Raw genomic sequence first — 27,864 nt, 5'->3', positions numbered from 1 at the left:
GCATATGATGATGTCCTACCGAGTGGGCCCAGAGATACCTCTCCGTTTACACGGAGTGACAAATCCCAGTCTCGATCCGCATAAAACAATAGATACTTTCGGAGATACCTGTAGTGCACCTTTATAGTCACCCAGTTACGTTGTGACGTTTGATACACCCAAAGCACTCCTACGGTATCCAGGAGTTACACGCTCTCATGGTCGAAGGAAGAGATACTTGACATTGGCAAAGCTCTAGCAAATGAACTACACGATCTTTTGTGCTAGTCTTAGGATTGGGTCTTGTCCATCACATCATTCTCCTAATGATGTGATCCCGTTATCAACGACATCCAATGTCCATAGCCAGGAAACCATGACTATCTGTTGATCACAACGAGCTAGTCAACTAGAGGCTCACTAGGGACATATTGTGGTCTATGTATTCACACGTGTATTACGATTTCCGGATAATACAATTATAGTATGAATAAAAGACAATTATCATGAACAAGGAAATATAATAATAATACTTTTATTATTGCCTATAGGGCATATTTCCAACAAAAACATCATGTTAGACTTGATGGGTGAAGGAACAATCGACAAGGAGATGAAGCCTGATCTGGGATTTCTGGTCACAGATGGCACTACATAGTGGGTGCGAAATCAACCCACGAGCAAACCGGTCCGCGGTCCAACACTTTTCGTGGATAGCAAGCAAAAAAAACACCTTGACATGAAGAGGAGCCTAAGATCACCAAGAGAGCTTCCAGTGTGGGGGCAATGATAGAGCCCCTAAACATGGCCAGGTTACAAGACTTGGCATTGTAGATACCAAAAGAGCTCCAATGCCAGGAGTGGGCGTTCGCTGTCGTGGACAGAGTAGTTTGATGAACACCCATCCATAAGTCCACGTATTGCACCAAGGACATCATGGACAATGTGGGTCTTGTGCAGTCTGCGCGATAGCAGATCAAAGTTGAGGGACATGAACTCGACAATGAACATAGTCACTCCTACACTAAACCCTCTAAACCGTGGAACTGTAATTGCAAAATTACCAGTATTTACCAATTAATTCTCTATGCTTCCTTCCATTGGTACATTTGTAGCATTTGCTCCCCAACCCTTCTCTTGGGTGTATGTGCCACTACATATGCGGTGTAGTATACAAAGTGTGAAATGGCATTACAATTTTGCTATTACTGAATTGTAAGAACCATATGGCAAAATGACTAGCAAAATTTCTCCCTCGAATGTTGGCATACATCATTTAGCTCAATTTCAATGGAAACTACATGCAACGAAACCCTATACACTAATCCCAGTTTGGCAAGGGCACCACTAAGAAATATGGTCAAAGTTGGGTACCGTCTGCAAGGGTTGTTTTGGAGTTAGCAATGGTGAATGATAAGCATGAGTGTTTGTTGATTGTCGTCACACACTTATGATGACAAAGGTCAATTAGGAGGGCTTGAGTAGGTAGTGCGGATACGTGCATATCCAAGGTGCGACCGTGTGTAAAGACTATTGAAGTATTTGTCTGCCATTTTTCATCAGTTCAGACTTTTGAAACAACTGACCAAAGCATAAATTTAATATGATATCCGAGATCAGCAGTCTCAAGTTCAAGACTTGAATGTTTCGTTTTGTTTTCAATGACTGTCCATGTCTGTGTTGCAGTCGAGGCAGTTTATGAACTCTAGTATTGGGTGTTGTCGTTTCAGAAACGAAATTGAAGGGCGAGACTTGTTTTCTCAGGGAAAATAGTAGCGCAAAAAATTGTTTAAGAAAGGTGCTTAGATGCATTGAGGGAAAAAAGTGACATTAGACAGAGAAAACTACCACCTCTGTTCCAAATTATGAGACAATATTTTAATATAGACTACATATAGATGAAAATGAGTAGATAAACATAGTAGAATAAGTCTATATACATCTTATTTAAAAAAATCAGAATTAAGGGAGTACATTTAATATCCAGACCGGAAAGCCTATGTGCACAAGTTCTCAAAGCATGATACTACCCACACGGCAAGCTTGAGGATACTGTTTTCACGGATAATGCCTCCTCATGGCAAGCAATCAGCCATGGTCTAGACTTACTAAAGAAAGGGTTAATATGGCATGTTGGAAACGACAGAAGCATAAGAGTGTGGCGAGACAACTGGATCCCCCGACCCTTTTCATTCAGACCCATCTCACGGCAAGGCGTGTGCCGTACGCGTTTTGTCTCTGACTTGTTAAATGATAATGGATCTTGGAAGGTTGAGCTGCTCTCTCGCTATTTCGTTGCTGCTGATGTTGAAGAGATCCTGAAGATCAGGGCTTCTCCGAGACTAGATGATGATTTCCTTGCATGGGCACCTGAAAAGTATGGAGTCTTCACATTTAGGAGCGCCTATCGTCTGGCGTTTGATGAGCTGCACCAAGGGTCCGTGGCCTCCTCTAGTTCAGCGCCAACGGGAGCCAGGGGGTGCTGGAAGTTCATTTGGAATTGCGGCGCTACACCTTCGATTGCAAATTTTGCATGGCGAGTGGCAACGGACAGTCTACCAACCTAGAAAAATAAATGCAGGATCAGCCTTGAAATTACTAGTACATGCCCAGTTTGTGGAGTTGCAACAGAAGACAATTTTCACCCCTTTGTGAAGTGTCAATATGGCCGGGATCTATACAGGTCAATGGCAAAAATTTGGAGACTGCCCAATATAGAAACATTCATCCCTACTGGCAAGGAATGGTTGCTACATGTCCTAGCTATTTTGAGCGGTTTGGAACCGTGCATACTGTTGATGATATTCTGGAGATGCTGGTATGTAAGGAATGAGCTAGTACACTCAAAGCCTGCTCCGCCAATGGACGTATCCATCAGGTTCTTGCAAAGCTATATGGAGTCCTTGATGGCAGTAAAGTCAAACTCACGTTGTGACCCTGCTAAAGGAAAGCTGACGATCGGTCTGGACGGTGCCACTAAGCACACAAGTGCAGCGGTGGGTGCTCTACCGACGTGGTCTAGGCCGGTGAATGGATGGGTAAAACTTAATACAGATGGGTCTTTTGTCTCAAGTGAAATAGCTGGAGCAGGGATGATTCTGAGAGACTCGGACGGCAAGATCATCTTTTCGGCGTGCAGGGCTCTATTCTCCTGTAGAGATGCTTTGGAGGCTGAACTGTGTGCCTGTATAACGGACATCTCTTATGCTTTACAGCGATCAGATTTGCCTATTACAGTCGAATTGGACTCTTTTGTGGTGTATCTATGATCACATGTGATGGTTGTGATCAGTCTGCTTATGCTTTTCTGGTAAAGGAGATTAGATATCTTCTTAGTCTTCGTTAATCTTGTATTACTCATGTCTTGCGGTCGCAAAATAAGGCCAGCGATAGTCTAGCTGCGTTCGGTAGAGCTCAAGGTAGAACCGTGACCTGGATTGGTTCGGCTCCTCCGGATGTGTTAGAACTGATTGCGATGGATTGTACTGATATTATCTGAGTAATACAAGTTTTGAACCCGCAAAAAAAACATCAGAATTAAGGGAGTACATTGAAATTTCGCATGAAGAGTTGCATACACGTGGAGAAACTCCAGTACGAGGAGCTTCTCGGAAAGCCAGAGGAAAAGACAAGGACGGAGAAACCAAGGCGGATGGCCGCCAGCAGCAGCAAAGCCTGCGATGCCACCAGATAGATCGCCGCGGAGATCCCTAAACCCCCGCAGTCCTGCACCGCCAGAACAGCTCCACCCTCCACCCACCCACCATCCTCCGACGGCGCCGCCTCCTCGCGTCCTCCGCCCCGCCGTCCTTGCCGTTGCCGTCGCCGTCACCTCCATCTCTCCCTCTCCGCCTGTTCCCTCCTACTACTCCCCGCCACCCGCATTGCAACATTTGCTCCCTTCCTCAACCTCCCCAGAGCCCTCCCCTGCTTCCCGGCCGGCCGAGCCTCACCCCAGCCCCCAGGTACCGCTCCCAGCTCTCCCTCCCGTCTCTCTGTCTCTCTAGCCCTTACTCCGTTGGGTTTGGTTTCCAGAACTCAAGGATCCGAATTCTGCTATACGTATCAGCATTCTAATTTCTATGTGCACAGTCATCTGTAATTGGTCCTATAATTGTAGCCTTCTAGAAGAGAAAATGAATTATATCACTGACAGTGTTACTATCTCTAAATCACGCTATGTTTGGAGAACATCTCACCTCATGGAAGAATTGTTTCAGGTTTATCCTTTCAAGGCCTCTCTGATTCGACGCGCCTTGAGCTAAAAAAATATTATAAGCCTGTATTTCAAGAAACATGAATCCTTATTTCATCGGTTTTGTCATCCCGTTTGTGGCATCTCTGATGCTCACCAAGAGGAAGGCTGAGAAGGCTGAGAAGAAAAGGGGTCTGCCCGTCGATGTGGGTGGTGAGCCTGGCTATGCCATCCGTAACTACAGGTCCGAACAGCCCGTCGAGACGCACTGGGAAGGGATTTTCACGCTCGCCGAGCTATTCGAACAGTCCTGCAAGCAGTATGCCTACATGCCCCTGCACGGCACCAGGAAGCTCATTTCAAGGGAAACAGAGGTGGCTGCTGATGGAAGATCATTCGAGAAGCTCCATCTGGGGGAGTATGAGTGGAAAACTTACATCGAAGCATTCAAGGCTGTATGCAACTTCTCATCCGGTCTGATCCAAATTGGGCACCAGAAGGACGAGCGTGTTGCTATCTTTGCTGATACGCGAGCTGAGTGGCAGATTGCGTTGCAGGTAACTTCTCCACCAATGTACTAAAATTAGCAAAAACATGTGCCGTGCTTTCGGCCTTCCGTGCATCAAGCCGTCAAGTACCTAAATTATATTTGTGCATATTGGTCTTCATGTATCTTCAACTGCCATCTCGAAAATGCAAGCTTTGCCTAAATATATACTACAGGATGCTGGTTCTGCATTTTCAAAGGTGTTAAAACATTATAGTAATAGCTTGCATAAAGATAGGAAAATGCATGCCACGACAATAGTTATACATTCTCGTAAGTTCTGTAAAAGCAAGTCCTTATTTGGGAGGTCCGATCCCGTTCAAGGTCTTGGCCCAGTCCTAACTTGCATGAACTGGGATTGGCAGGGGTTGGGATCCTGGCAGGATCAGGCTTCCCAAGCCAAGACTGATATCTCAAATAGGACCCCTTCAGTTTAACACATTTATGAACGCGGGGCTATGCAGGTTGCTATGGCCATGTTACAAGTAAATTTTTCCATGAAGCGGGATATATGTTCCTATTCTTACTCTTTTGACAATATCATGTAAATGCTAGGGTTGGAACATTTCAAAGATACTAAAGACCAGATAGTCCATCATCATCCTTGCATATAAACTGAATAATGTTAGTGATCTAGATGAACATAATGAGGCAAAAAGAAGTAGACTAACGATGGAGATATGAATCTATATAAAAAATCCTGTTTCTCCACATAAACATTGTTTTCTTTTTCTGAACATGGAATTGCTTCAGCTTAATTACTTTATGAGTATTTTTCTTATTTTATTTTATTTTTGGAAAAAGCGTGTGTTTGTTATGTTACTTGCATTATGTTAACATTCTGCTCTGTAAATCATTTGCAAGTTCTCTAACCATTTTTTTTTCTGTTTCCAAGGCATGCTTCAGACAAAACATTACAGTGGTCACCATTTATGCCTCCTTGGGAGAGGGAGCACTTTGTCACTCACTAAATGAGGTCGGTTCACTATATACTCTGTGCATCCATGAACTCAAGACAACTGATTTTTTTAGTTATAGCATTGTCTTTTGTTGGTAGGCACCAAAAATGCAAGCAACAGTTACCACAATATCATTTTTTTATATTATCACTTAAGGAAATGGTTGGCATATCTATTTTATCAGAATAAAGCATACCTTATGTTTCTGCTGTGTGGTACAGTTGCTAATCTTGTTATTTTTTGACTCTTTAGACTGAGGCAACTACTGTGATCTGTGGACGGAAAGAACTAAAAAAACTTATTGATATAAATGGGCAACTTGATACTTTGAAACATGTCGTCTACATAAGTGAGGACGGTGTCTCAAGTGAAGTATCCTTGGCTAAACAATGCACTAACTGGAGAGTCGAGTCATTTGAAGAGGTAGAGAGGCTAGGGTTGGAAACACCTATCGAAGCAAATTTACCTCTCCCATCTGATACAGCAGTGATAATGTATACAAGTGGGAGCACCGGAATGCCCAAGGTTTGTTCAAATCCATGTTCACTATATTTAATTTTTGGTCTAGTTTTATCGGAGGTGCTCAATTGTCTGCTAATGCTCATGTACTCATGGTGGAACACTCCTGATATGTAGACCACTAATGCATGTCCTTTCTGAGTTCATCTGCTTTACAGCCCTGCTGATCGAGGAAACATTATTCTCATTTGTACATTTTCCACAGGGTGTCATGATGAGCCATCGCAATGTCTTGGCTACAGCATCAGCTGTTATGACTATTGTGCCTGCACTTGGTAAGAAGGATGTCTACTTGGCGTACCTCCCGCTTGCACACATTCTTGAGTTGGCAGCTGAGGTAGGTATAGTGTGTCATATCAGTATTTCAATTTATTTCGTGGCATCAGTATACTTATACTAATTACATTTCTGTAAATGTGTGGTCTAGACGATTATATCTGCTGTTGGGGCTTCTATAGGATATGGATCACCATTGACCCTGACTGATACATCAAATAAAATTAAAAAGGGGACCAAAGGTGATGCCTCTGCACTGAGGCCAACACTTATGACTGCGGTACCTGCTATACTTGACCGTGTTCGTGATGGCGTGAGAAAAAATGTATTGCCCTCTACGGTGCCATCATCTATTTCTTTTCTGTGTTTTTTAATCTCTGTACTGAATTGTTGTTAATATTGAGATGAACTTAGGTTGATGCAAAGGGTGGTGTAGCCAAGAAACTATTTGATATCGCCTACAGCCGTCGGCTAGCTGCTGTCAATGGAAGTTGGTTTGGTGCATGGGGATTAGAGAAGCTTGTGTGGGACATGCTTGTCTTCCAGAAAGTGCATGCAATCTTGGGAGGCCGGATTCGCTTTATACTTTCAGGCGGAGCGCCTCTGTCTGGAGAAACTCAGAGATTTATCAATATATGCCTTGGGTGAGATATATAGATCCTCAGTTTTTTTTGCAAAAAGAAGTTATCTTAAGTTCTTTCTGTTGACAGCAATTATGTTTATACTCCACTATTACTTGCTGTGTTTGGATTTCATACATTTCAAATATAACTGGTGTATTATATACATTTCATACATTTACAAGCCCAGAAATTGATCGGCCGAGTTTTGCTGTTACAGGGCTCCAATAGGGCAAGGATATGGTCTAACTGAAACGTGTGCTGGCGGGACATTCTCTGAGTACAATGACACATCTGTTGGTCGTGTTGGTGCTCCATTGTCTTGTTCGTTCATTAAGGTATAAAAGAAAGATATACTTTATCATTTCATAATGTTGATATGGTTTGTAGTTCCACTTTCCATAGCAAAGCTATTATGTTCATACATATATTTACTGTTAATGGTGTATCTTTGCCCTAGAAAGATGTCTGACGAGGTACGTATTGAAGGTGTTCCCCAAGTTGTGAAGGACATGTTAATATTTCGTTTGTGGATCAGCTTATGTTTTCAAATGGTTGGTGTAATTCTTCCATGTGTGTGGATAGTGCTACCAGATCGGTAACTTTGCAGTTAGTCCAAGTTAATATGCATGGCAATTTTGTCTATCTAGTGCCTTGCAGTTATATTTTCATGCCCCTAAGCATAAAACTAGAAACACATAATATTGCGCAAAAAGAACCTATGCGTTAACAATTAGTGGATTTTGTCTTTGCCCATCGAGTTTTATTCTTCTCCCTTTCCTTCAGATTCAATTCTTTACTAACATAATTGTAACTCTACATGATAGTTGATAGATTGGGTTGAAGGTGGATACTTGACATCTGATTCACCAATGCCTCGGGGAGAAATCATTATTGGAGGCCCAAATGTAACCAAAGGCTATTTCAAAAATGAGGCCAAAACAAATGAGGTCTACAAGGTATGTTACCAACCACAGTAATATTACAAAGCTGTCTATGTTGTGATTAAAAAGAAATCGTAAAAGTATGTATCTTGTTCAGGATGATGAGAGAGGAATGAGGTGGTTCTACTCTGGTGACATTGGGCGTTTGCACCCAGATGGCTGCCTCGAAATCATTGACAGGAAGAAGGATATAGTTAAGCTTCAACATGGTGAATATGTATCGCTAGGAAAGGTAATACGGTTTCTTTTTCTGGCCAAACACACGGCTATTTCAGCACTTCTCGACTTACGACCAGGCCAAACAAGTAGCTAGTAGCTCTCTTCCTAACGAAGTACACGATCACAGGTGGAGGCTACTTTGAGTGTGAGCCCGTATGTTGACAACATCATGGTCCACGCGGATCCCTCCCAAAACTACTGTGTTGCACTCGTTGTAGCTGCGCACGGTGAGCTAGAAAACTGGGCCTCAAAACAAGGGATTGCATATTCTGATTTCCCGGATCTGTGCCAGAAGCAAGAGACTGTCAAAGAAGTTCTACAGTCGTTGGCAAAGGTCCGTGTTTCTCCTGCACTCTGATCGAATTTTCAGTCGTTTGCTAACCGTTGCACGCGTGATTGATTGTACTGTGCCGTTGCTCTAAATTGGTCTTCAGGCTGGTAAGCAATCGCGGCTGGAGAAGTTTGAGATCCCTGCCAGGATCAAGCTGATACCGGAGCCATGGACCCCCGAGTCGGGTCTCGTCACCGCTGCCCTCAAGCTCAAGAGGGAGGTCATCAAGAAGGGTTATCAGGACGATCTTGCTAAGCTGTACAGATAGTGTCCCTTTGTTAGGGAGAACAACATTCCTCATCTGTGTTGTGTTTCAGACAGTGGACAGATAGTGTCCCTTTGTTAGCAAGAACAAAACTTCTCATATGTGTTGTGTTTCAAACAGTGGATCGAGACAGACAGTATATTGAACTCTAGTATGTGTACTTTTTTTTTGAGGGAAATACTCGTGATTATATTATGTTAAGGAAAACATTACAAGGAGACATACAGTAGATACGAGTACATCCACGCAGGATACGGAAGAACACCAAATCCAACTCAACCACACAGCCGCTGCTACCCCCATCTCGCCGTCGTCGCCGCCGGAGAGAGAAGAAAAGCGACCAACCCCTTTAGATCCGGAGAAGCACCATCGCTTGTAAGCTTTGTGAGCCGCACAATCGTAGCCCGCCGCGAGAGGCGAGATCTTGAGCAGAGCTGAAAAGCCCAGGCGGCCGGAGCAACGCCCCATGCCGCACCGGATCCGCATCGGCCAGCTTCGCTGAAGCAGGTTCAAAGACCAATCGCCGATGAACAACCTCCAGTCCTTCATCCCTGTCGTAGCCACCTCCCGCATCCACAACAAAAGAAGCGCCAGAAGCATCTTCCCATGGAGCCGAAGAAGCGGACAAGCCCCAACCACCGCTCCACAGGGCCAAAACCGCGAACGCCATGGGTCAGAATCCTCGACCCCCCTCGCCGTCTCGCCACACCAAAGAGCCCAGCGGTGACCGACGACGACGACGACCAACTCGCAGGATCGTAAACACTCAGATCCGCGAGACCAAAAGGACCCCAACTCCTCGCCAGTGCCAAGAACGACGCCGGGCGAGCGAAGAAGGAGACAGGGCCACTTTATTCCGCACACCGACGCCTCCTCCGCCATGACGCCGGTGCAAAGGACACCAAACCTAGAAAATCTAGGACTATATACACCGCCAGGCATCAGATCCGGGATCTCCCACCCCTCCGGCAGCCATAATGGCCACCGGAGGTGAAGGAGACCACCGGTCTTGCCGACGGGGACAGAGGAACTCCTGGATCTCGCCCTGCCCTCTTCTGTAGGCAGTTTCGAGAGAGGACGGGAAGAGAGAGCCTTGTAACGTTCGTGTGCTGTGTGTGTTCTAGGGTTTAGGATTCGGGGGCGATGGATTCGGTCGGGGGGTTCAACTCTAGTATGTGTACTTGATGATTTACCGTTGTATTTCAGCTAGAGATCATGTTCTCCTCAGTTAAACTTCTCATGGAACATCTCTGAATCTTGCTGTCATGATTCACACATGAGTTACTGCTACACAAGGATGTGTAGGTTCTGGGTATTAGTTATCTCCGTAAATTCTTTGAAACATCAGCTTTTAGAATGTACCCCCACTGTTCACTGTTATAAAATGTTTCTCATATTTCAATATGGACTACAAAATGCGTCTATATACATCTGATTCATTACTCCCTCTACAACTTTGTACTAATCGCCGACAATTAATCTCAGAGTGTAACATCTTATAATTGTGAACGGAGGGAGTAGCGTATTAGAACAGTGAACAGACGAAAGTTGGGTAAATTGTTCGCCAAAAAATAAGCCATGCTACACATAAGCCAAGTTTGTAGCCTATATGAATTGCAAGTTTGTGGCTTCAACAAATGTTTAGCAGCAAAGCAGACAAACCACATTAATTTTCTAACCATGCAGAAAAAGAGTATGAATTTGAATCAAGGAATTAGAGTGGAGAAAAGAGATGAACATAATATAATCATAAATTTATTATTTAGCTACAATGCGTGTTTTTATTCACCACCAGTAGGATTAAAACCCATATAACCAGGAGCAGCAATCCAGCCTACCCCAAAATCCTCTGCACGAACAGCAAACGCCCACCACAACCCAAAAAGAACGAAAACGGTACTGGAAGTGTCACCTTCCTTAATAATCTACAAATATCTCCTTAATACATCAAAATTAGAACTTTTCAATGCTTCAGCTTCTCAAGAATGTAGCCTGTGTGGCAATTGCAGAATGGTAGAGCGAGGCGCCTAATCCGCACGGGACTGGCCGGCACGGGACGACAGGATGATGCCCACGATGAGACCGTAAAGGGCAAGTGCTTCTGCGAAAATGAGGATAAGGATCATACCCACGAACAGCTTTGGTTGTTGCGCGTTAGCCCTGCAATCAAAATCCACAAGAGGTCAACACTGGATTCAACTGTAGGAGGCTTGCAGTGCAGCCCCCATACAAAACAGTATCAATATGAAACTGAAAAACTGTGAAGGGAACACTGATCAACCACATCATAGAGTAACATAGTAACTGTTCCAAATAGTAATACTCCAATATTGGTTCAAGGAGTATAATATAGTCGACATTAAACATTTATTGCAAATCAAATATGTCAGAATCAAATCACAAGCTTATCCAAGAACATGTACTTTCGAATGTAAATCTGCAATATTGTTTCAAAATATTGCAGGCAAAATGTCTTATAACCAATACACAGCTATTATTTAAACATCAGGTCTTACAGATACAAAGACCAAACAATAACTTAAGGTAGTGCCCTCAATACTTGCTGCTCACATCAGAACTACATAAGCGCAATATCAGCATATACTATATGTTCATCGTATATTATAGCAATAAAGTTATCATAATAGTATGAAAAAATGTTAAATTAAAGTCACTTGCGATGTTTTCTGCATTAAATTTATGATAAAATCTAGAGATAATTCCATAGTCACAAGTACGAGCAAGATCATTCAAACACATAACTGACTCTATTTATTACCATATAGATTGGATGGATTACAAACAGAAGGATCCACAATATCATAGGATTCTAGGAGATTTCGTTCTTAATTACCCAGGCTAAAAATAACGAAAGAAATAATTCTCGCTTTGTAGAAATACATGCTACTACCAATATCAACATTAATAAACTAATCACAAAGGGAGTAGCCACGTCTGTTTTGGAAAAACAGATCCATGATGCTCATTGGGCATAAACTAATGCAGCGCTAATTATTAATCAAACCGTAATGCACAGCACTAACTAGCTACGAGCATACACATACCGCTTAAAAGTCAAAGACGAAAGGTTAAAGTCAAACAAATAAAAGCAGCAGGTGCATCTTTACCTGACTCCAGCATCACCGACAATGCCAATGGCCATGCCGGCGGCGAGCCCCGCGAGGCCACAGGCGAGCCCGGAGGAGAGGTGAGCGTAGCCGTCGAAGAGGAAGTAGGGCTTGGCCTTGGGGTTGATCCCGGTGCTGATGATGACGGCGATGATGAGGCCGTAGATTCCGAGCACTCCCGCCATGACGACGGGCACGATGGACTTCATGACGAGCTCTGGCCGCATGACCCCCATGGACGCCACCCCAACCCCGCTCTTGGCCGTCCCGTAGGCCGCCCCCATGCCTGCAAACGAAACCGGTCAAATCTCCCTCTAGCCGGATCCAGCGTGGAGGGATCCCAAATCGAGCGAATCGGGGCACGGAACTCGCAGCGCGGCCGCGGGGACCGGCAGATCGAGCGAAGGCGCGACCGCGAGCCCGACCGGAGAGGGGAGAGGAACCCTCTGACATCTAACTAGTTTTCTTCCTAGCGTGTCGCTCGATCAAGGAGGAGGGAGGGAGGAGAGGCGATCGTACATGAGAAGACGAGCGCGGCGGCGGCGCCGAGGAAGCCGAAGAAGGGCGCCGTCTCATCGCCGCTGAACACCGACGACATCTTGCTCCTCTTCTTCCTCCTCCGGTCGCGCTTCTTTCCTGTGGAACTCGGGGTGGCCTCGTCGCTAAGGAAGATGGTTGGTAGGGAGAGGAACAGAGGGCCTCTCCAGTTTGCTTTTATTTTCTCCTCTCCTCTCCTCGCCCCGACCCGATCTGATCTAGAAAAATAAAAACTCTGGAAGTATACAGGTGTGACGATGCTGGACTCCTTGGTTTTGCACCCTGGCCCCTGGGTTCCTGCTTATTTTATCGATCTCGCCGTTCATTTTGTCTCCATCGGATCAGATCTCACGACGATTTAATAAATGAAAAAAGATCTCCGGGCGACTTAATACTTTGGATTTATGATTTTTATAAAAATAAAATTAACAGAGTACATCACCGAAAACGTCTCCTCCCACTGAAAGCACATCACCGAAAATCCTGAAATAAATACATGAATAATGCGAGTATCAGGACTTGACCCCTGATGGGCTCTAACCATCCAACCACAGGTTGGTTCACATAGATATTCTTGTTAGTGTAACAAGTGTGCTTGCTAATTCTATGTGAAACGGGATGACAGTGCTTCGTCGATAAAAAAATAAAAAAATGTAACATTTAGAGGTACTATTTCCCGTTCGACTTGTTTCTTTTTGCACAGATTACTTAAGCTTTCCTCCTAAAAGTTTACAGGTGGCGTTTTGGTGTGACAATGATCATATTTATTTATTTTTTTAAAAAATAACATTTTTGATGGGCAGGAGCATATGCTCCCAATAGCCGAATTTGATTTTCGCATACACTCGTCCCAGGGAACACACGCACACACGCCCTACCTCATATGAGCATCGCCGAGAGACTGAGCCCTCCCATCATCTTGAGAAAGAGGTCCCCGTCCGGAAAGGCTTTGACCCCCAATGGATTGCGAGGGTTATGCATCTAGTTTCTAGTGGTAGAACTGCAGCCAACATTAATGGTGAAGCCAGGCCCTATTTCGCCACCTCCCGTGGGGTTCGTCAGGGTGATCCCCTACTACCACTATTAGAATGCTCGTGCGTTGCTAGGGGCTTTTGAAATATTTTCCTTGAGTTATATGAACATCATTGAACTTACTCATCGGAATACCAGTTGGAAATAAATGTTGCCATAAACATTTATCGTAATTCCAGCTGGTATGCTTTATTGTGAGTGCATCGTTGTTGTGGGATATCATCACTTGCACATCTTTTTGTTGTATAAAACATGGTGAATTTTTGTCCTCTTCCAATAACGTCGCCCCAAAAACTCTCTGAATGGGTTTCTTTTTGAACCCCGACATAATCCATCTCCATCTCTCTCATATTCTACAAAATTAAATATATATAGAAATATACATTTTGAGTATTATATCATGTGCAACATACATACAAAGAAGAACAATTATTTGCATGCACCTCTTTTGGTTACGTAAAACTCGTTGAATTCTTAGCCCCCTCCATCATCGTTACATCAGGGTCTTTGTCAATCGACATCTTCGAAGCACAATCAAATCCATTAGTTTTTATGACCTACAAAGATATTCTAATATAAACAAATCCAAGAAATGAGCGGTTTCTAGTAGATTGAGTGACATCCCAATTTTAATAATTTTAGGCTCACCTCTAAATCACATGTTGATGGTTATTCTCACGAATATCTACTATTTAGGATATGTGGTATATTGCCCATAAAAAACTATGTTACATTTCTCCACGAGCAAAGAACGGATTCCCCCTTTATATAATGATAGTCAGCCATCCATAATTTCTTGGATATTTTTAAGTAATTTATTGAGAAAATATTTTATGTTATTCTAAATATATATAGTGTACATGTATAAATAAAGCTTTATTTTTATGATATTCCCATTATACCCCTTCTATACGACTTGTTGTCCTCTCCCGAACGACTGCACTCTATCCACTCCCTCTCCGCACCACTCACTCTCTTGTTCCCCTCCCTCTCTAGATCCATAGACTTCACCGGCGTCGCTCACTCCCCTCTCTCCACCCTCGCCCCCACAACCAACAGAAATCGGCGACCTCATCTCCCACCCCTCCACCCTTTCATCCCTCCCCTCTTCTCACCAAAATTAGTGAAGGGGGGATCGAGAGACCAGACGGTTGCTTGATCCGCCCATAAACCGGCGAACGACATCACGCCAAGGTCACCAACACCGTCACGAAATGACAGGCTTCTTCCACCTCGACAGACTTGCTCGCGCACCAAGATATGAGAGGGGGCCTTCTACTTCTTCCTCGCTCATCACCCCTTTGGCCAAACCATGGATCAACCTTCCTCTACTCTGACCCATGCCATGGACCGAGTGATGTAGGTATGTACCCAGGGTAGGGTCATAGGCCTGACCTAAACACCCCCCCCCCTAGGACATCACCCTAAAACCAGCAGCATTCAAGAGATAGTATCATCCACACGACCAAAAGCATTCCACTTGGAAGACCCGAAGACACTCGACCGAAAGAATTATCACTCGACAGATAGAAGATCTAAAGTCACTCTACACAGCAACGGTCGGGCGTTTACCCCATAGACTAAATAATCATTTATGTCACTTTATTACTGGCGTTACCTGTAACGCCATCTCTTTATGTACCTTAAACCCCTTGTAACATGGGCTGGCTGGGGTCTGGGCGCACTCTATATAAGCCACCCCCTCCACTGGCACAAGGGTTTGCACCCCCTGTAACACACACACACACACACACATAATTCAGTCGAGCACCTCCGGGCACCGAGACGTAGGGCTATTACTTCCTCCGCGAAGGGCCTGAACTCGTAAAACTCGTGTGTACAACTTCGCCATAGCTAGGATCTTGCCTCCTCATACCTATCCCCATTCTACTGTCAGTCTTAGATCCACGACAGTTGGCGCCCACCGTGGGGCCGGTGTCTTAGCGACTTTTTGGTGGAGTTGCGATTTTTTCCGATTCTCATCATCATGGTTTCCGCCTGCGGACTGGCTGAGGACCGCGAGATCCGTCTCGGCGCGCTTGTTTTCATGGCCGACGACTCCGCTTGGCTTCAGGAAGCTCCACTCGACGTCGAGGCGCTCCTCGTCCGCGGGGCGACGCACTTCCGCGCGTGCATCCTTCTCTGGCAGCCGTCAACCTAGTATCGGTCGGCTCCTATGGTGTCCTCGCCCCCCCGCCGTTCGCCGCCGCAAGTGTTCCGCTCGGTCGCGGCTCCAGCGGTGGGTGAGACACGCGGTGGCCCATCAGTCGGCCACCCCACAAGTCGCGGCAATCGAGCCCGACGAAACTCTCTATGGCCTGTTGACCTGTCGACTAGCTCCGTCGAGACCGCATCCGAGTGCGACAGCAGCGATCCTGCGGCAGAAGTCTTGATGGTCAACGGACCACGCAGTCCTCCTGGCTTCCCCCGTGACGATGGTGGTGATGGCGGCGGCGATCCGTCGCGCGTTCACGAGGAGTACCGCCAGGAGCCCCTTTCTTCGCAGCGGAGGGAAGAGGTTCGCCGCCGCAATATGGATGCGCTTCACACTCATCATTAGGGAAACCCCCGAAGCCCGGGCCTTGGAGGAAGCGCGCCTGGCCAACTTGGCTGAGCGCACTCGACGAGCGTGCTCGACAGTGGATCCCTGAGTCCAGTCGACGACAACTTTTTCTACCTCAACCTCATGTATATCGCACTCCGATTCAAAATCTCACGGCAGTGGCCCGCATAGCAGAGTCAATTCAGCCTTCCTAGTCGGAGGCTCGCAAAGGTTTGATGCAAATCCGGGCCTTACTCCAGGCAGCCGGAGAGCAAAACACAGCAGTATCTCAGTCGTGGAATAGGATTCATAGCAGATCTATGATGGCAGATACGGTTCAGTCGGCTCACAGCCCAAGATCGCCCCCGCGGCGTGAAGGACGTGGGCACAGGCAAGATCAGTACAGAAACCACGAGCAATATGATCACCGACTCGGCCACGATGACCGTCGTCGAGTGCCCACGCCTCCTCCGAGGAGTGGGTCGTATGTGCATCGGCAGCATGATGATAGACGCCCCCACAACGGCGGCGAAGAGTACCAGTCGACCCAAGGGAGCCTGGCTTTGATGCGAGATCTATTCTCGTTCAAGGTCTGGTTGACAGGAACAGAGCACACAGAGAAGGCCATGACAGAGATTACCCGATTGGTAGCAGAGTGCACGTTTCAGATCCCGAGTGTTTCAGCAGAGGCATCAGGGCTACAGTGATTCCTCCCAACTTCAGGTTGGCGACTGGAGTCAGCAAGTTTACTGGTGAGTCTAAGCCTGACACTTGGATTGAAGACTACCGAGTGGCTGTACAAATTGGTGGCGGCAATGATGAAGTGGCCATGAAGCACCTTCCTCTGATGTTGGAAGGCTCGGCCAGAGCATGGTTGACTCAGTTAGCACCCGGCAGTATATTCAGTTGGGAAGAACTTGCCCGAGTGTTTGTTAGAACTTTTGAAGGTACTTGCAAACGGCCAGTAGGGTTAATAGAATTGGAGCACTGCGTGCAAAACCGAATGAAACCTTGAGAGATTATATCTAGAGATGGATCACGTTACACCATACAGTGGAGAATGTGTCAGATCACCAAGCAGTTTGTGCCTTCAAAGAAGGCGTTAAGTATCGAGAGTTGAATCTGAAATTCGGTCGGACAGGGGATATGTCCCTGACTCGGATGATGGAGATTGCCACCAAATACGCTAACGGCGAAGAGGAAGACCGACTCCGGAGTGGCAAGCACAAAACAGTCGCCCAGGAAACCGGAGGAGGGAATTCCAGTCGGAAACAGAAGCGCAAGGCCGAGCCAGCCGCTCCTGGTGAAGCCTTAGTCGTGGCTCAAGGAAAGTTCAAGGGGAAGCCCAAAGGGCCCTGGACCCCCAAGAAAGTGAAAGATCAAGCCGGAAATGATGTGTTAGTTTTGCCATGTCACATGCACATCAAGAAGGATGAAGAGGGCAATATGAATTATCCTAAACATACCACTCGACATTGTCGAGTTTTGATCTAGCAGTTCCGAGAAAAGCAACCCAATGAGAAGGAAAAGGAGTTGGACAAGGATGAGGATAAGGAAGAAGATGACGATGGTTTTCCCAACGTCAATTCCACTCTGATGATTTTTTCCGATGTGGAGAGCAAGAGTCGACTGAAGTTATCAACAGAGAAGTAAACATGGTTGCTCCGGCAACACCCAATTATTTGAAGTGGTCTCAGACTGCCATCACATTCGACCAGTCTGATCACCCAGTGCGTATCGCCACCCCTAGGAGGCAAGCGTTGGTGGCCGACCCAGTTGTTGAAGGCACTCGACTGACCAAAGTGCTAATGGATGGTGGTAGCGGCCTGAATATCCTTTATGCTGAAACCTTGAAGGGAATGGGCATTCCGATGCCCAAGCTTAGTGAAAGCAATATGAGTTTCCATGGCGTTATACCTAGCAAGAAGGCTGAATCACTCGGCCAGATCGCCCTTGATGTAGTTTTTGGTGATTCCAAGAATTACCGCAAGGAAAACTTGACATTTGAAGTAGTGGATTTCCAGAGTGCTTATCATGCTATTCTGGGTAGGCCTGCCTATGCACGTTTCATGGCTCGACCATGTTACATGTATCTCAAATTGAAAATGCATGGTCCCAGAGGAGTGATCACTATCACTGGCAATCGGCAGAAGAGTGCTTCCAGAAGGGCTCAAAAATCGCCGATGCACAAATGGCAGTAGTCGAAATGCAAGAATACCGGAAAAATGCAGATCCGAGTGATTTGCTGCGCTCCAAGAAGCCTCCCACAGATTCTGCATTTCAGTCGTCCGGTGAAACCAAGCCGATTCATATTCACCCGACCGATCCTAATGCTGCTCCTACTCATATCTCAACATCACTCAACAACAAATAGGAAGAAGCGCTCATCCAGTTCCTCTGTGAGAACTGGGACATCTTTGCATGGAAACCTTCTGGCATGCCGGGTGTACCCAGGGGACTGGCTGAGCATCGTTTGCGAGTCGACCCGAAAGTAAAACCAGTCAAGGAACATCTTTGACAGTCTGCCGTATAGAAGAGAAAAGCAATTGGTGAGGAAGTGGCTCGGCTCCTAGAAGCCGAGTTCATCTGAGAGATTTACCACTCCGAGTGGCTCGCCAATGTTGTCATAGTCCCCAAGAAGGACGACTCACTTCGCATGTGCATTGACTTCAAGCATATCAACCGGGCCTGCCCAAAAGATCATTTTCCTCTCCCCCGCATCGACCAGATCGTCGACTCGACTGCAGGGTGTGAGCGTCTGTCTTCTCTAGACGCCTATTCCGGGTACCGTCAAATCCGACTGTATGGACCCGATGAGATAAAAACAACTTTCGTCACTCCATTCGGGTGTTTTTGTTATGTCACCATGCCATTCGGTCTCAAGAACACTGGAGCCACATTTATGAGGATGATTCAGAAGTGTCTACTCACTCAAATCAGTCGGAATGTGGAAGCATACATGGTTGACATTATGGTCAAGTCACGTAAAGGTTTCGACCTGCTGGCTGACCTTGCTGAAACCTTTGCCAACCTGAGAAGGTATGATATCAAGCTTAATCCATCAAAGTGCACATTCGGAGTTCCTGGCAGAAAGTTACTCGGCTTCCTCATTTCTGAACAAGGGATCGACGCTAACCCAGAGAAAGTTGGTGCCGTACTCCGGATGAAGCGCCCTGTGCGTGTGCATGATGTCTAGAAGCTTACTGGTTGTTTGGCCGCCTTGAGTCGATTCATTTCTCCCCTCGGTGAAAAGGCATTGCCTCTTTACCGACTGATGAAGAAATCTGACAAGTTCGAGTGGACTCGTGAAGCTGATGCAGCGTTTGCAGAGCTCAAAGCCCTGCTTTCCAGCCAGCCGGTGCTCGCTGCGCCAATCAGCAAAGAGTCTTTACTGCTTTATATTGCAGCCACTGGACAAGTTGTCAATACAATACTCACGGTCGAGCGAGAAGAAGAAGGAAAAGCCTGTAAAGTTCAGCACCCAGTATACTATGTTTCTGAAGTTCTGACTCCATCCAAGCAAAGATATCCACATTATCAGAAGCTTGTTTATGGGATTTACATGACCACAAAGAAGGTTGCACACTATTTCTCTGATCACTCCATTACAGTCGTCAGCGACGCACCATTGTCAGAAATTCTGAACAACAGAGATGCAACTGGTCGAGTGGCAAAGTGGGCGATTGAACTCCTTCCCGTGGATATCAAGTTTGAGGAAAATAAAGCTATCAAGTCCCATGCAATAGCAGATTTCCTCGCCAAGTGGGTCGAACAGCAACTGCCGACTCAGATTCACTCGAAGCATTGGACCATGTTCTTTGATGGATATAAGATGCTGAATGGTTCTGGTGCTGGGGTAGTATTGGTATCCCCCCGAGGCGACAAGCTCAGCTATGTTCTCTAGATTCATTTTGATTCCTCCAACAATGAAGCTAAATATGAGGCATTTTTGTACGGGTTGCGTATGGCCATTTCACCTGGCGTCCGTCGCCTCATGGTCTACGGTGACTCAGATTTGGTGGTTAATCAAGTAATGAAGGAGTGGGACGTCAGAAGCCCGACTATGACTGGCTATTGTAATGCAGTGAGAAAGTTAGAGAAGAAGTTTGAGGGTTTAGAGCTCCATCACATACCCCGACTGAAAAATCAAGCAGCTGATGATTTGGCAAAGATAGGTTCCAAGAGGGAAGCCATTCCCAGCAATGTGTTTTTGGAACACATTCATACATCTTCAGTTCAGGAAGATCCTTTCACCAAATAGCCCCCACAACCAAAGAGCGCCACTGATCCGACTGAAGTCGAAGTCCCGGCCGTGGTCGACTTGATCATGGAGGTTTTGGTCATCACTCCCGACTGGACAGTGCCGTACATCGTGTACATTCTTAGGAAGGAACTCCCAGAAGACGAAGAAGAGGCCCGACAGATCGTCCGTCGATCCAAAGCCTTTACTGTGATAAGAGGACAGTTGTTCAGAGAAAGTGTAACTAGAGTCAGCCAGAAATGCATAACACCAGAAGAAGGTCGAGTGATCCTTAACGACATCCACTCAGGGACCTATGTGTTGGGGAACGTTGCAGAAAACAAGAAATTTCCTACGGTTTCACCAAGATCCATCTAGGAGTTCATCTAGCAATGAGTGATCGGATTGCATCTACATACCTTTGTAGATCACGCGCGGAAGTGTTCAAAGAACGGGGATGAGGAAGTCGTACTCGACGTGATCCAAATCACCGGAGATCCTAGCGCCGAACGGACGGCACCTCCGTGTTCAACACACGTACGGTCAGCGTGACGTCTCCCCCTTCTTGATCCAGCAAGGGGGAAGGAGAGGTTGAGGAAGATGGCTCCAACAGCAGCACGACGGCGTGGTGGTGGTGGAGCTGCAGTACTCCGGCAGGGCTTCGCCAAGCTCTATGGAGGAGGAGGTGTTGGAGAGGGAGAGGGAGGCACCAAAGGCGTGGGTAAGAGGTCCTCCATCCCCCCCACTATATATAGGGGGCCTAGGGGGGGCGCCGGCCCTAGGAGATGCAATCTCCTAGGGGGGGCGGCGGCCAAGGGGTGGGGGGCTTGCCCCCAAGCAAGGGGGCGCCCCCTTTTAGGGTTTCACCACCCTAGGCGCATGGGCCCTAGGGGAAGTGGCGCCCCAGCCCACTTTGGGCTGGATCCCTTCCCACTTCAGCCCATGGGGCCCTCCGGTATAGGTGGCCCCACCCGGTGGACCCCCGGGACCCTTCCGGTGGTCCCGGTACAATACCGGTGACCCCGAAACTTGTCCCGACGGCCGAAATAGCACTTTCTATATATAATTCTTTACCTTCGGACCATTCCGGAACTCCTCGTGACGTCCGGGATCTCATCCGGGACTCCGAACAACTTTCGGGTTACTGCATATACATATCCCTACAACCCTAGCGTCACCGAACCTTAAGTGTGTAGACCCTACGGGTTAGGGAGACATGTAGACATGACCGAGATTGCTCTCTGGTCAATAACCAACAGCGGGATCTGGATACCCATGTTGGCTCCCACATGCTCCTCGATGATCTCATCGAATGAACCACGATGTCGAGGATTCAAACAACCCCGTATACAATTCCCTTTGTCAATCGGTACGTTACTTGCCCGAGATTCGATCGTCGGTATCCCAATACCTCGTTCAATCTCGTTACCGGCAAGTCACTTTACTCATACCGTAATGCATGATCCTGTGACCAGACACTTGGTCATTTTGAGCTCATTATGATGATGCATTACCGAGTGGGCCCAGTGATACCTCTCCGTCATAAGGAGTGACAAATCCCAGTCTTGATCCGTGTCAACCCAACAGACACTTTCAGAGATACCCGTAGTATACCTTTATAGTCACCCAGTTACGTTGTGACGTTTGGTATACCCGAAGCACTCCTACGGTATCCGGGAGTTACACGATCTCATGGTCTAAGGAAAAGATACTTGACATTGGAAAACTCTAGCAAACGAACTATACGATCTTGTGCTATGTTTAGGATTGGGTCTTGTCCATCACATCATTCTCCTAATGATGTGATCTCGTTATCAATGACATCCAATGTCCATAGTCAGGAAACCATGACTATCTGTTGATCAACGAGCTAGTCAACTAGAGGCTTACTAGGGACATGTTGGTGTCTAAGTATTCACACATGTATTACGATTTCCAGATAACACAATTATAGCATGAATAAAAGACAATTATCATGAACAAGGAAATATAATAATAATCCTTTTATTATTGCCTCTAGGGCATATTTCCAACAGTCTCCCACTTGCACTAGAGTCAATAATCTAGTTACATTGTGATGAATCGAACACCCATGGAATTTTGGTGTTGATCATGTTTTGCTCTAGGGAGAGGTTTAGTCAACGGATCTGCTACATTCAGGTTCGTATGTACTTTACAAATATCTATGTCTCCATCTTGAACATTTTCACGAATGGAGTTGAAGCGATGCTTGATGTGCCTTGTCTTCTTGTGAAACCTGGGCTCCTTGGCAAGTGCAATAGCTCCAGTGTTGTCACACAAGAGCTTGATCGGCCCCGACGCATTGGGTATGACTCCTAGGTCGGTGATGAACTCCTTCACCCAAATTGCTTCATGCGCTGCCTCTGAGGCTGCCATGTACTCCGCTTCACATGTAGATCCCGCCACGACGCTCTACTTGCAACTGCACCAGCTTACTGCCCCACCATTCAAAATATACACGTATCCGGTTTGTGACTTAAGAGTCATCCAGATCTGTGTCGAAGCTAGCATCGACGTAACCCTTTAAGACGAGCTCTTCGTCACCTGCATAAACGAGAAACATTTCCTTAGTCCTTTTCAGGTACTTCATGATATTCTTGACCGCTGTCCAGTGTTCCTTGCCGGGATTACTTTGGTACCTACCTACCAAACTTACGGCAAGGTTTACATCAGGTCTGGTACACAGCATGGCATACATAATAGAACCTATGGCTGAGGCATAGGGGATGACGCTCATCTCTTCTATATCTTCTGTCGTGGCCGGACATTGAGCTGAGCTCAATTTCACACCTTGCAACACAGGCAAGAACCCCTTCTTAGACTGATCCATATTGAACTTCTTCAATATCTTATCAAGGTATGTGCTTTGTGAAAGAACTATGAGGCGTCTTGATCTATCTCTATAGATCTTGATGCCTAATATATAAGCAGCTTCTCCAAGGTCCTTCATTGAAAAACTCTTATTCAAGTAGGCCTTAATGCTGTCCAAAAGCTCTATATCATTTCCCATCAAAAGTATGTCATCTACATATAATATGAGAAATGCTACAGAGCTCCCACTCACTTTCTTGTAAACGCAGGCTTCTCCATAGGTCTGCATAAACCCAAACGCTTTGATCATCTCATCAAAGCGAATGTGCCAACTCCGAGATGCTTGCACCAGCCCATAAATCGAGCGTTGGAGCTTGCACACCTTGTCAGCATTCTTAGGATCGACAAAACCTTCCGGCTGCATCATATACAATTCTTCCTTAAGGAAACCATTAAGGAATGCCGTTTTGACGTCCATTTGCCATATCTCATAATCATAGAATGCGGCAATTGCTAACATGATTCGGACAGACTTCAGCTTCGCTACCAGTGAGAAAGTCTCATCGTAGTCAACCCCTTGAACTTGTCGATAACCCTTAGCGACAAGCCGAGCTTTATAGATGGTCACATTACCATCCACGTCTGTCTTCTTCTTAAAGATCCATTTATTTTCTATGGCTCGCCACTCAACGGGCAAGTCAGTCAAAGTCCATACTTCGTTTTCATTACATGGATCCTATCTCGGATTTCATGGCTTCCAGCCATTTGTCGGAATCCGGGCCCGCCATCGCTTCTTCATAGTTCGAAGGTTCACTGTTGTCTAACAACATGATTTCCAAGACTGGGTTGCCGTACCACTCTGGTGCGGAACGTGTCCTTGTGGACCTTCGAGTTTCAATAGGAGCTTGATCAGAAGTATCTTGATCATCATCATTAACTTCCTCTCTAGTCGGTGTAGGCACCTCAGGAACATTTTCTTGAGTTGCGCCATTTTCCGGTTCAAGAGGTAATACTTCATCAAGTTCTACTTTCCTCCCACTTACCTCTTTCGAGAGAAACCCCTTCTCTAGAAAGGATCCATTCTTGGCAACAAAGATCTTGCCTTCGGATCTGAGGTAGAAGGTGTACCCAATAGTTTCTTTAGGGTATCCTATGAAGACACATTTTTTCGACTTGGGTTCAAGCTTTTCAGGTTGAAGTTTCTTGACATAAGCATCACATCCCAAACTTTTAGAAATGACAACTTAGGTTTCTTCCCAAACCATAATGCATACGGTGTCGTCTCAACGGATTTCGACGGAGCCTTATTTAAAGTGAATGCGGCAGTCTCTAAAGCATTGCCCCAAAAAGATAGCGGTAAATCGGCTAGAGACATCATAGATTGCACCATATCCAATAGAGTGCGATTATGACGTTCGGACACACCATTACGCTGAGGTGTTCTAGGCGGCGTGAGTTGTGAAACTATTCCACATTTTCTTAAGTGTGTGCCAAATTCATGACTCAAGTATTCTCCTCCACGATCTGATCGTAGGAACTTGATTTTCCTGTCACGTTGATTCTCAACCTCACTCTGAAATTCCTTGAACTTTTCAAAGGTCTCAGACTTGTGTTTCATTACATAGATATACCCATATCTACTCAAGTCATCAGTGAGGGTGAGAACATAACGATAGCCATCGCGAGCCTCAACACTCATTGGACCGCACACATCAGTATGTATGATTTCCAATAAGTTGGTTGCTCGCTCCATTGTTCCTGAGAACGGAGTCTTGGTCATTTTACCATGAGGCATGGTTCGCACGTGTCAAATGATTCGTAATCAAGAGACTCTAAAAGTCCATCTGCATGGAGCTTCTTCATGCGTTTGATACCTATGTGACCAAGGCGGCAGTGCCAAAAGTATGTGGGACTATCATTATCAACCTTACATCTTTTGGTACTCACACTATGAATATGTGTAGCATTACGCTCGAGATTCATTAAGAATAAACCATTCACCATCGGAGCATGAGCATAAAACATATCTCTCATATAAATAGAACAACCATTATTCTCAGATTTAAATGAGTAGCCATCTTGAATTAAACGAGATCCTGATACAATGTTCATGCTCAAAGCTGGCACTAAATAACAATTATTGAGGTTTAAAACTAATCCCGTAGGTAAATGTAGAGGTAGCGTGCCGACGGCGATCACATCGACCTTGGAACCGTTCCCGACGCGCATCGTCACCTCGTTCTTTGCCAGTCTCCGCTTATTCCGCAGCTCCTGCTTTGAGTTACAAATGTGAGCAACTGCACCGGTATCAAATACCCAGGAGCTACTACGAGTACTGGTAAGATACACATCAATTACATGTATATCACATATACCTTTTGTTTTGTCGGCCTTCTTGTTCGCTAAGTATTTGGGGCAGTTCCGCTTCCAGTGACCATTTCCCTTGCAATAAAAGCACTCAGTCTCGGGCTTGGGTCCATTCTTTGGCTTCTTCCCGGCAGCTTGCTTGCCGGGCGCGGCAACTCCCTTGCCGCCCTTCTTGAAGTTCTTCTTACCCTTGCCTTTCTTGAACTTAGTGGTTTTGTTCACCATCAACACTTGATGTTCCTTTTTGACTTCTACCTCTGCTGATTTCAGCATTGCAAATACTTCAGGAATGGTCTTTTCCATCCCCTGCATATTGAATTTCATCACAAAGCTCTTGTAGCTCGGTGGAAGCGACTGAAGGATTCTGTCAATGACCGCGTCATCCGGGAGATTAACTCCCAGCTGAGTCAAGCGGTTATGTAATCCAGGCATAGTGAGTATGTGCTCACTGACAGAACTATTTTCCTCCATCTTACAGCTGAAGAACTTGTCGGAGACTTCATATCTCTCGACCCGGGCATGAGCTTGAAAAATCATTTTCAGCTGTTCGAACATCTCATATGCTCCGTGTCTCTCAAAACGCTTTTGGAGCCCCGGTTCTAAGCTATAAAGCATGCAGCACTGAGCGAGGGAGTAATCATCAGCACGTGTCTGCCAAGCGTTCATGACGTCTTGGTTCTGTGGGACGGGTGCGTCACCTAGCGGTGCTTCTAGGACATAATCTTTCTTGGCAGCTATGAGGATGATCCTCAGGTTCTGGACCCAGTCCGTGTAGTTGCTGCCATCGTCTTTCAGCTTGGTTTTCTCTAGGAACGCGTTGAGGTTGAGGACTACGTTGGCCATTTGATCTACAAGACATATTGTAAATATTTTAGACTAAGTTCATGATAATTAAGTTCATCTAATCAAATTATTCAATGAACTCCCACTTAGATAGACATCCCTCCAGTCATCTAAGTATAACATGATCCGAGTTAACTAGGCCGTGTCCGATCATCACGTGAGACGGACTAGTCAACATCGGTGAACATCTTCATGTTGATCGTATCTTCTATACGACTCATGCTCGACCTTTCGGTCTTCTGTGTTCCGAGGCCATGTATGTACATGCTAGGCTCGTCAAGTCAACCTAAGTGTTTGCATGTGTAAATCTGTCTTACACCCGTTGTATGTGAACGTTAGAATCTATCACACCCGATCATCACGTGGTGCTTCGAAACAACAAACTGTCACAATGGTGCACAGTTAGGGGGAACACTTTCTTGAAATTATTATGAGGGATCATCTTATTTACTACCGTCGTTCTAACTAAAGAAGATGCAAAAACATGATAAACATCACATGCAATCAAATAATAATAGTGACATGATATGGCCAATATCACATAGCTCCTTTGATCTCCATCTTGGGGCTCCATGACCATCTTGTCACCGGCATGACACCATGATCTCCATCATCATGATCTCCATCATCGTGTCTCCATGAAGTTGCTCGCCAACTATTACTTCTACTACTATGGCTAACGCGTTTAGCAATAAAGTAAAGTAATTTACATGGCGTTTCTCAATGACATGCAGGTCATACAAAAATAAAGACAACTCCTATGGCTCCTGCCGATTGTCATACTCATTGACATGCAAGTCGTGATTCCTATTACAATAGCATGAACATCTCATACATCACATATATATCATTCATCATTCATCACAACTTTGGCCATATCATATCACAAAGCACTTGCTGCAAAAACAAGTTAGACGTCCTCTAATTGTTGTTGCAAGTTTTACGTGGCTGCAAGAGGGTTCTAGCAAGAACGTTTTCTTACCTACGTGAAAGCCACAACGTGATTTGTCAACTTCTATTTACCCTTCATAAGGACCCTTTTCATCGAATCCGCTCCAACTAAAGTGGGAGAGACAGACACCCGCCAGCCACCTTATGCAACTAGTGCATGTTAGTCGGTGGAATCGGTCTCACGTAAGCGTACGTGTAAGGTTGGTCCAGGCCGCTTCATCCCACAATACCGTTGAAGCAAGATAAGACTAGTAGCGGCAAGAAAGTTGACAACATCAATGCCCACAACAAATTGTGTTCTACTCGTGCATAGAGAAGTACACATAGACCTAGCTCATGATACCACTGTTGGGGAACGTTGCAGAAAACAAAAAAATTCCTACGGTTTCACCAAGATCCATCTAGGAGTTCATCTAGCAACGAGTGATCGGATTGCATCTACATACCTTTGTAGATCACGCGCGGAAGCGTTCAAAGAACGGGGATGAGGAAGTCGTACTCGACGTGATCCAAATCACCGAAGATCCTAGCGCCGAAT

General features: G+C 45.8%; 2 protein-coding genes across 2 annotated transcripts; one reads left to right on the top strand and one right to left on the bottom strand.

The window, feature by feature from the left end:
- The first annotated feature begins 3,618 nt into the window (after nucleotides 1–3,618).
- LOC119286395 (long chain acyl-CoA synthetase 9, chloroplastic-like) lies at nucleotides 3,619–9,049 on the top strand. The gene is made up of 12 exons (XM_037565767.1): nucleotides 3,619–3,944; nucleotides 4,200–4,731; nucleotides 5,617–5,697; nucleotides 5,933–6,205; nucleotides 6,405–6,536; nucleotides 6,627–6,800; nucleotides 6,890–7,119; nucleotides 7,316–7,433; nucleotides 7,923–8,054; nucleotides 8,137–8,271; nucleotides 8,386–8,592; nucleotides 8,693–9,049. The coding sequence occupies exons 2-12, from the start codon at nucleotides 4,276–4,278 to the stop codon at nucleotides 8,855–8,857; spliced, it is 2,103 nt and encodes a 700-aa protein (XP_037421664.1). The 5' UTR covers nucleotides 3,619–3,944; nucleotides 4,200–4,275; the 3' UTR covers nucleotides 8,858–9,049.
- Nucleotides 9,050–10,582: 1,533 nt separating this feature from the next.
- LOC119286394 (V-type proton ATPase 16 kDa proteolipid subunit) lies at nucleotides 10,583–12,728 on the bottom strand. The gene is made up of 3 exons (XM_037565766.1): nucleotides 12,502–12,728; nucleotides 11,983–12,268; nucleotides 10,583–11,014 (listed from the first exon to the last, which is right to left on the bottom strand). Exons 1-3 carry the CDS (start codon nucleotides 12,578–12,580, stop codon nucleotides 10,882–10,884), a joined length of 498 nt encoding a protein of 165 aa, XP_037421663.1. The 5' UTR covers nucleotides 12,581–12,728; the 3' UTR covers nucleotides 10,583–10,881.
- Between the last annotated feature and the right edge of the window lie 15,136 nt (nucleotides 12,729–27,864).

Source organism: Triticum dicoccoides, chromosome 4A (assembly GCF_002162155.2).
Source record: "Triticum dicoccoides isolate Atlit2015 ecotype Zavitan chromosome 4A, WEW_v2.0, whole genome shotgun sequence".
Taxonomy (NCBI): Eukaryota; Viridiplantae; Streptophyta; class Magnoliopsida; order Poales; family Poaceae; genus Triticum; species Triticum dicoccoides.
This window is presented reverse-complemented; position numbering and strand designations above follow the sequence as displayed.

Excerpts from the sequence above, each read along its gene's own strand:
- LOC119286395 (XM_037565767.1), top strand. The coding sequence starts at position 4,276 with ATGAATCCTTATTTCATCGGTTTTGTCATCCCGTTTGTGGCATCTCTG. Across the intron at positions 6,801-6,889 it reads GTGATGGCGTGAGAAAAAAT|GTTGATGCAAAGGGTGGTGT; the intron begins GTATTGCCCTCT and ends AGATGAACTTAG. Across the intron at positions 8,055-8,136 it reads AAACAAATGAGGTCTACAAG|GATGATGAGAGAGGAATGAG; the intron begins GTATGTTACCAA and ends TATCTTGTTCAG.
- LOC119286394 (XM_037565766.1), bottom strand. The coding sequence starts at position 12,580 with ATGTCGTCGGTGTTCAGCGGCGATGAGACGGCGCCCTTCTTCGGCTTC. Across the intron at positions 12,269-12,501 it reads CGCCGCGCTCGTCTTCTCAT|GCATGGGGGCGGCCTACGGG; the intron begins GTACGATCGCCT and ends TTTCGTTTGCAG. Across the intron at positions 11,015-11,982 it reads GTCGGTGATGCTGGAGTCAG|GGCTAACGCGCAACAACCAA; the intron begins GTAAAGATGCAC and ends TTTTGATTGCAG.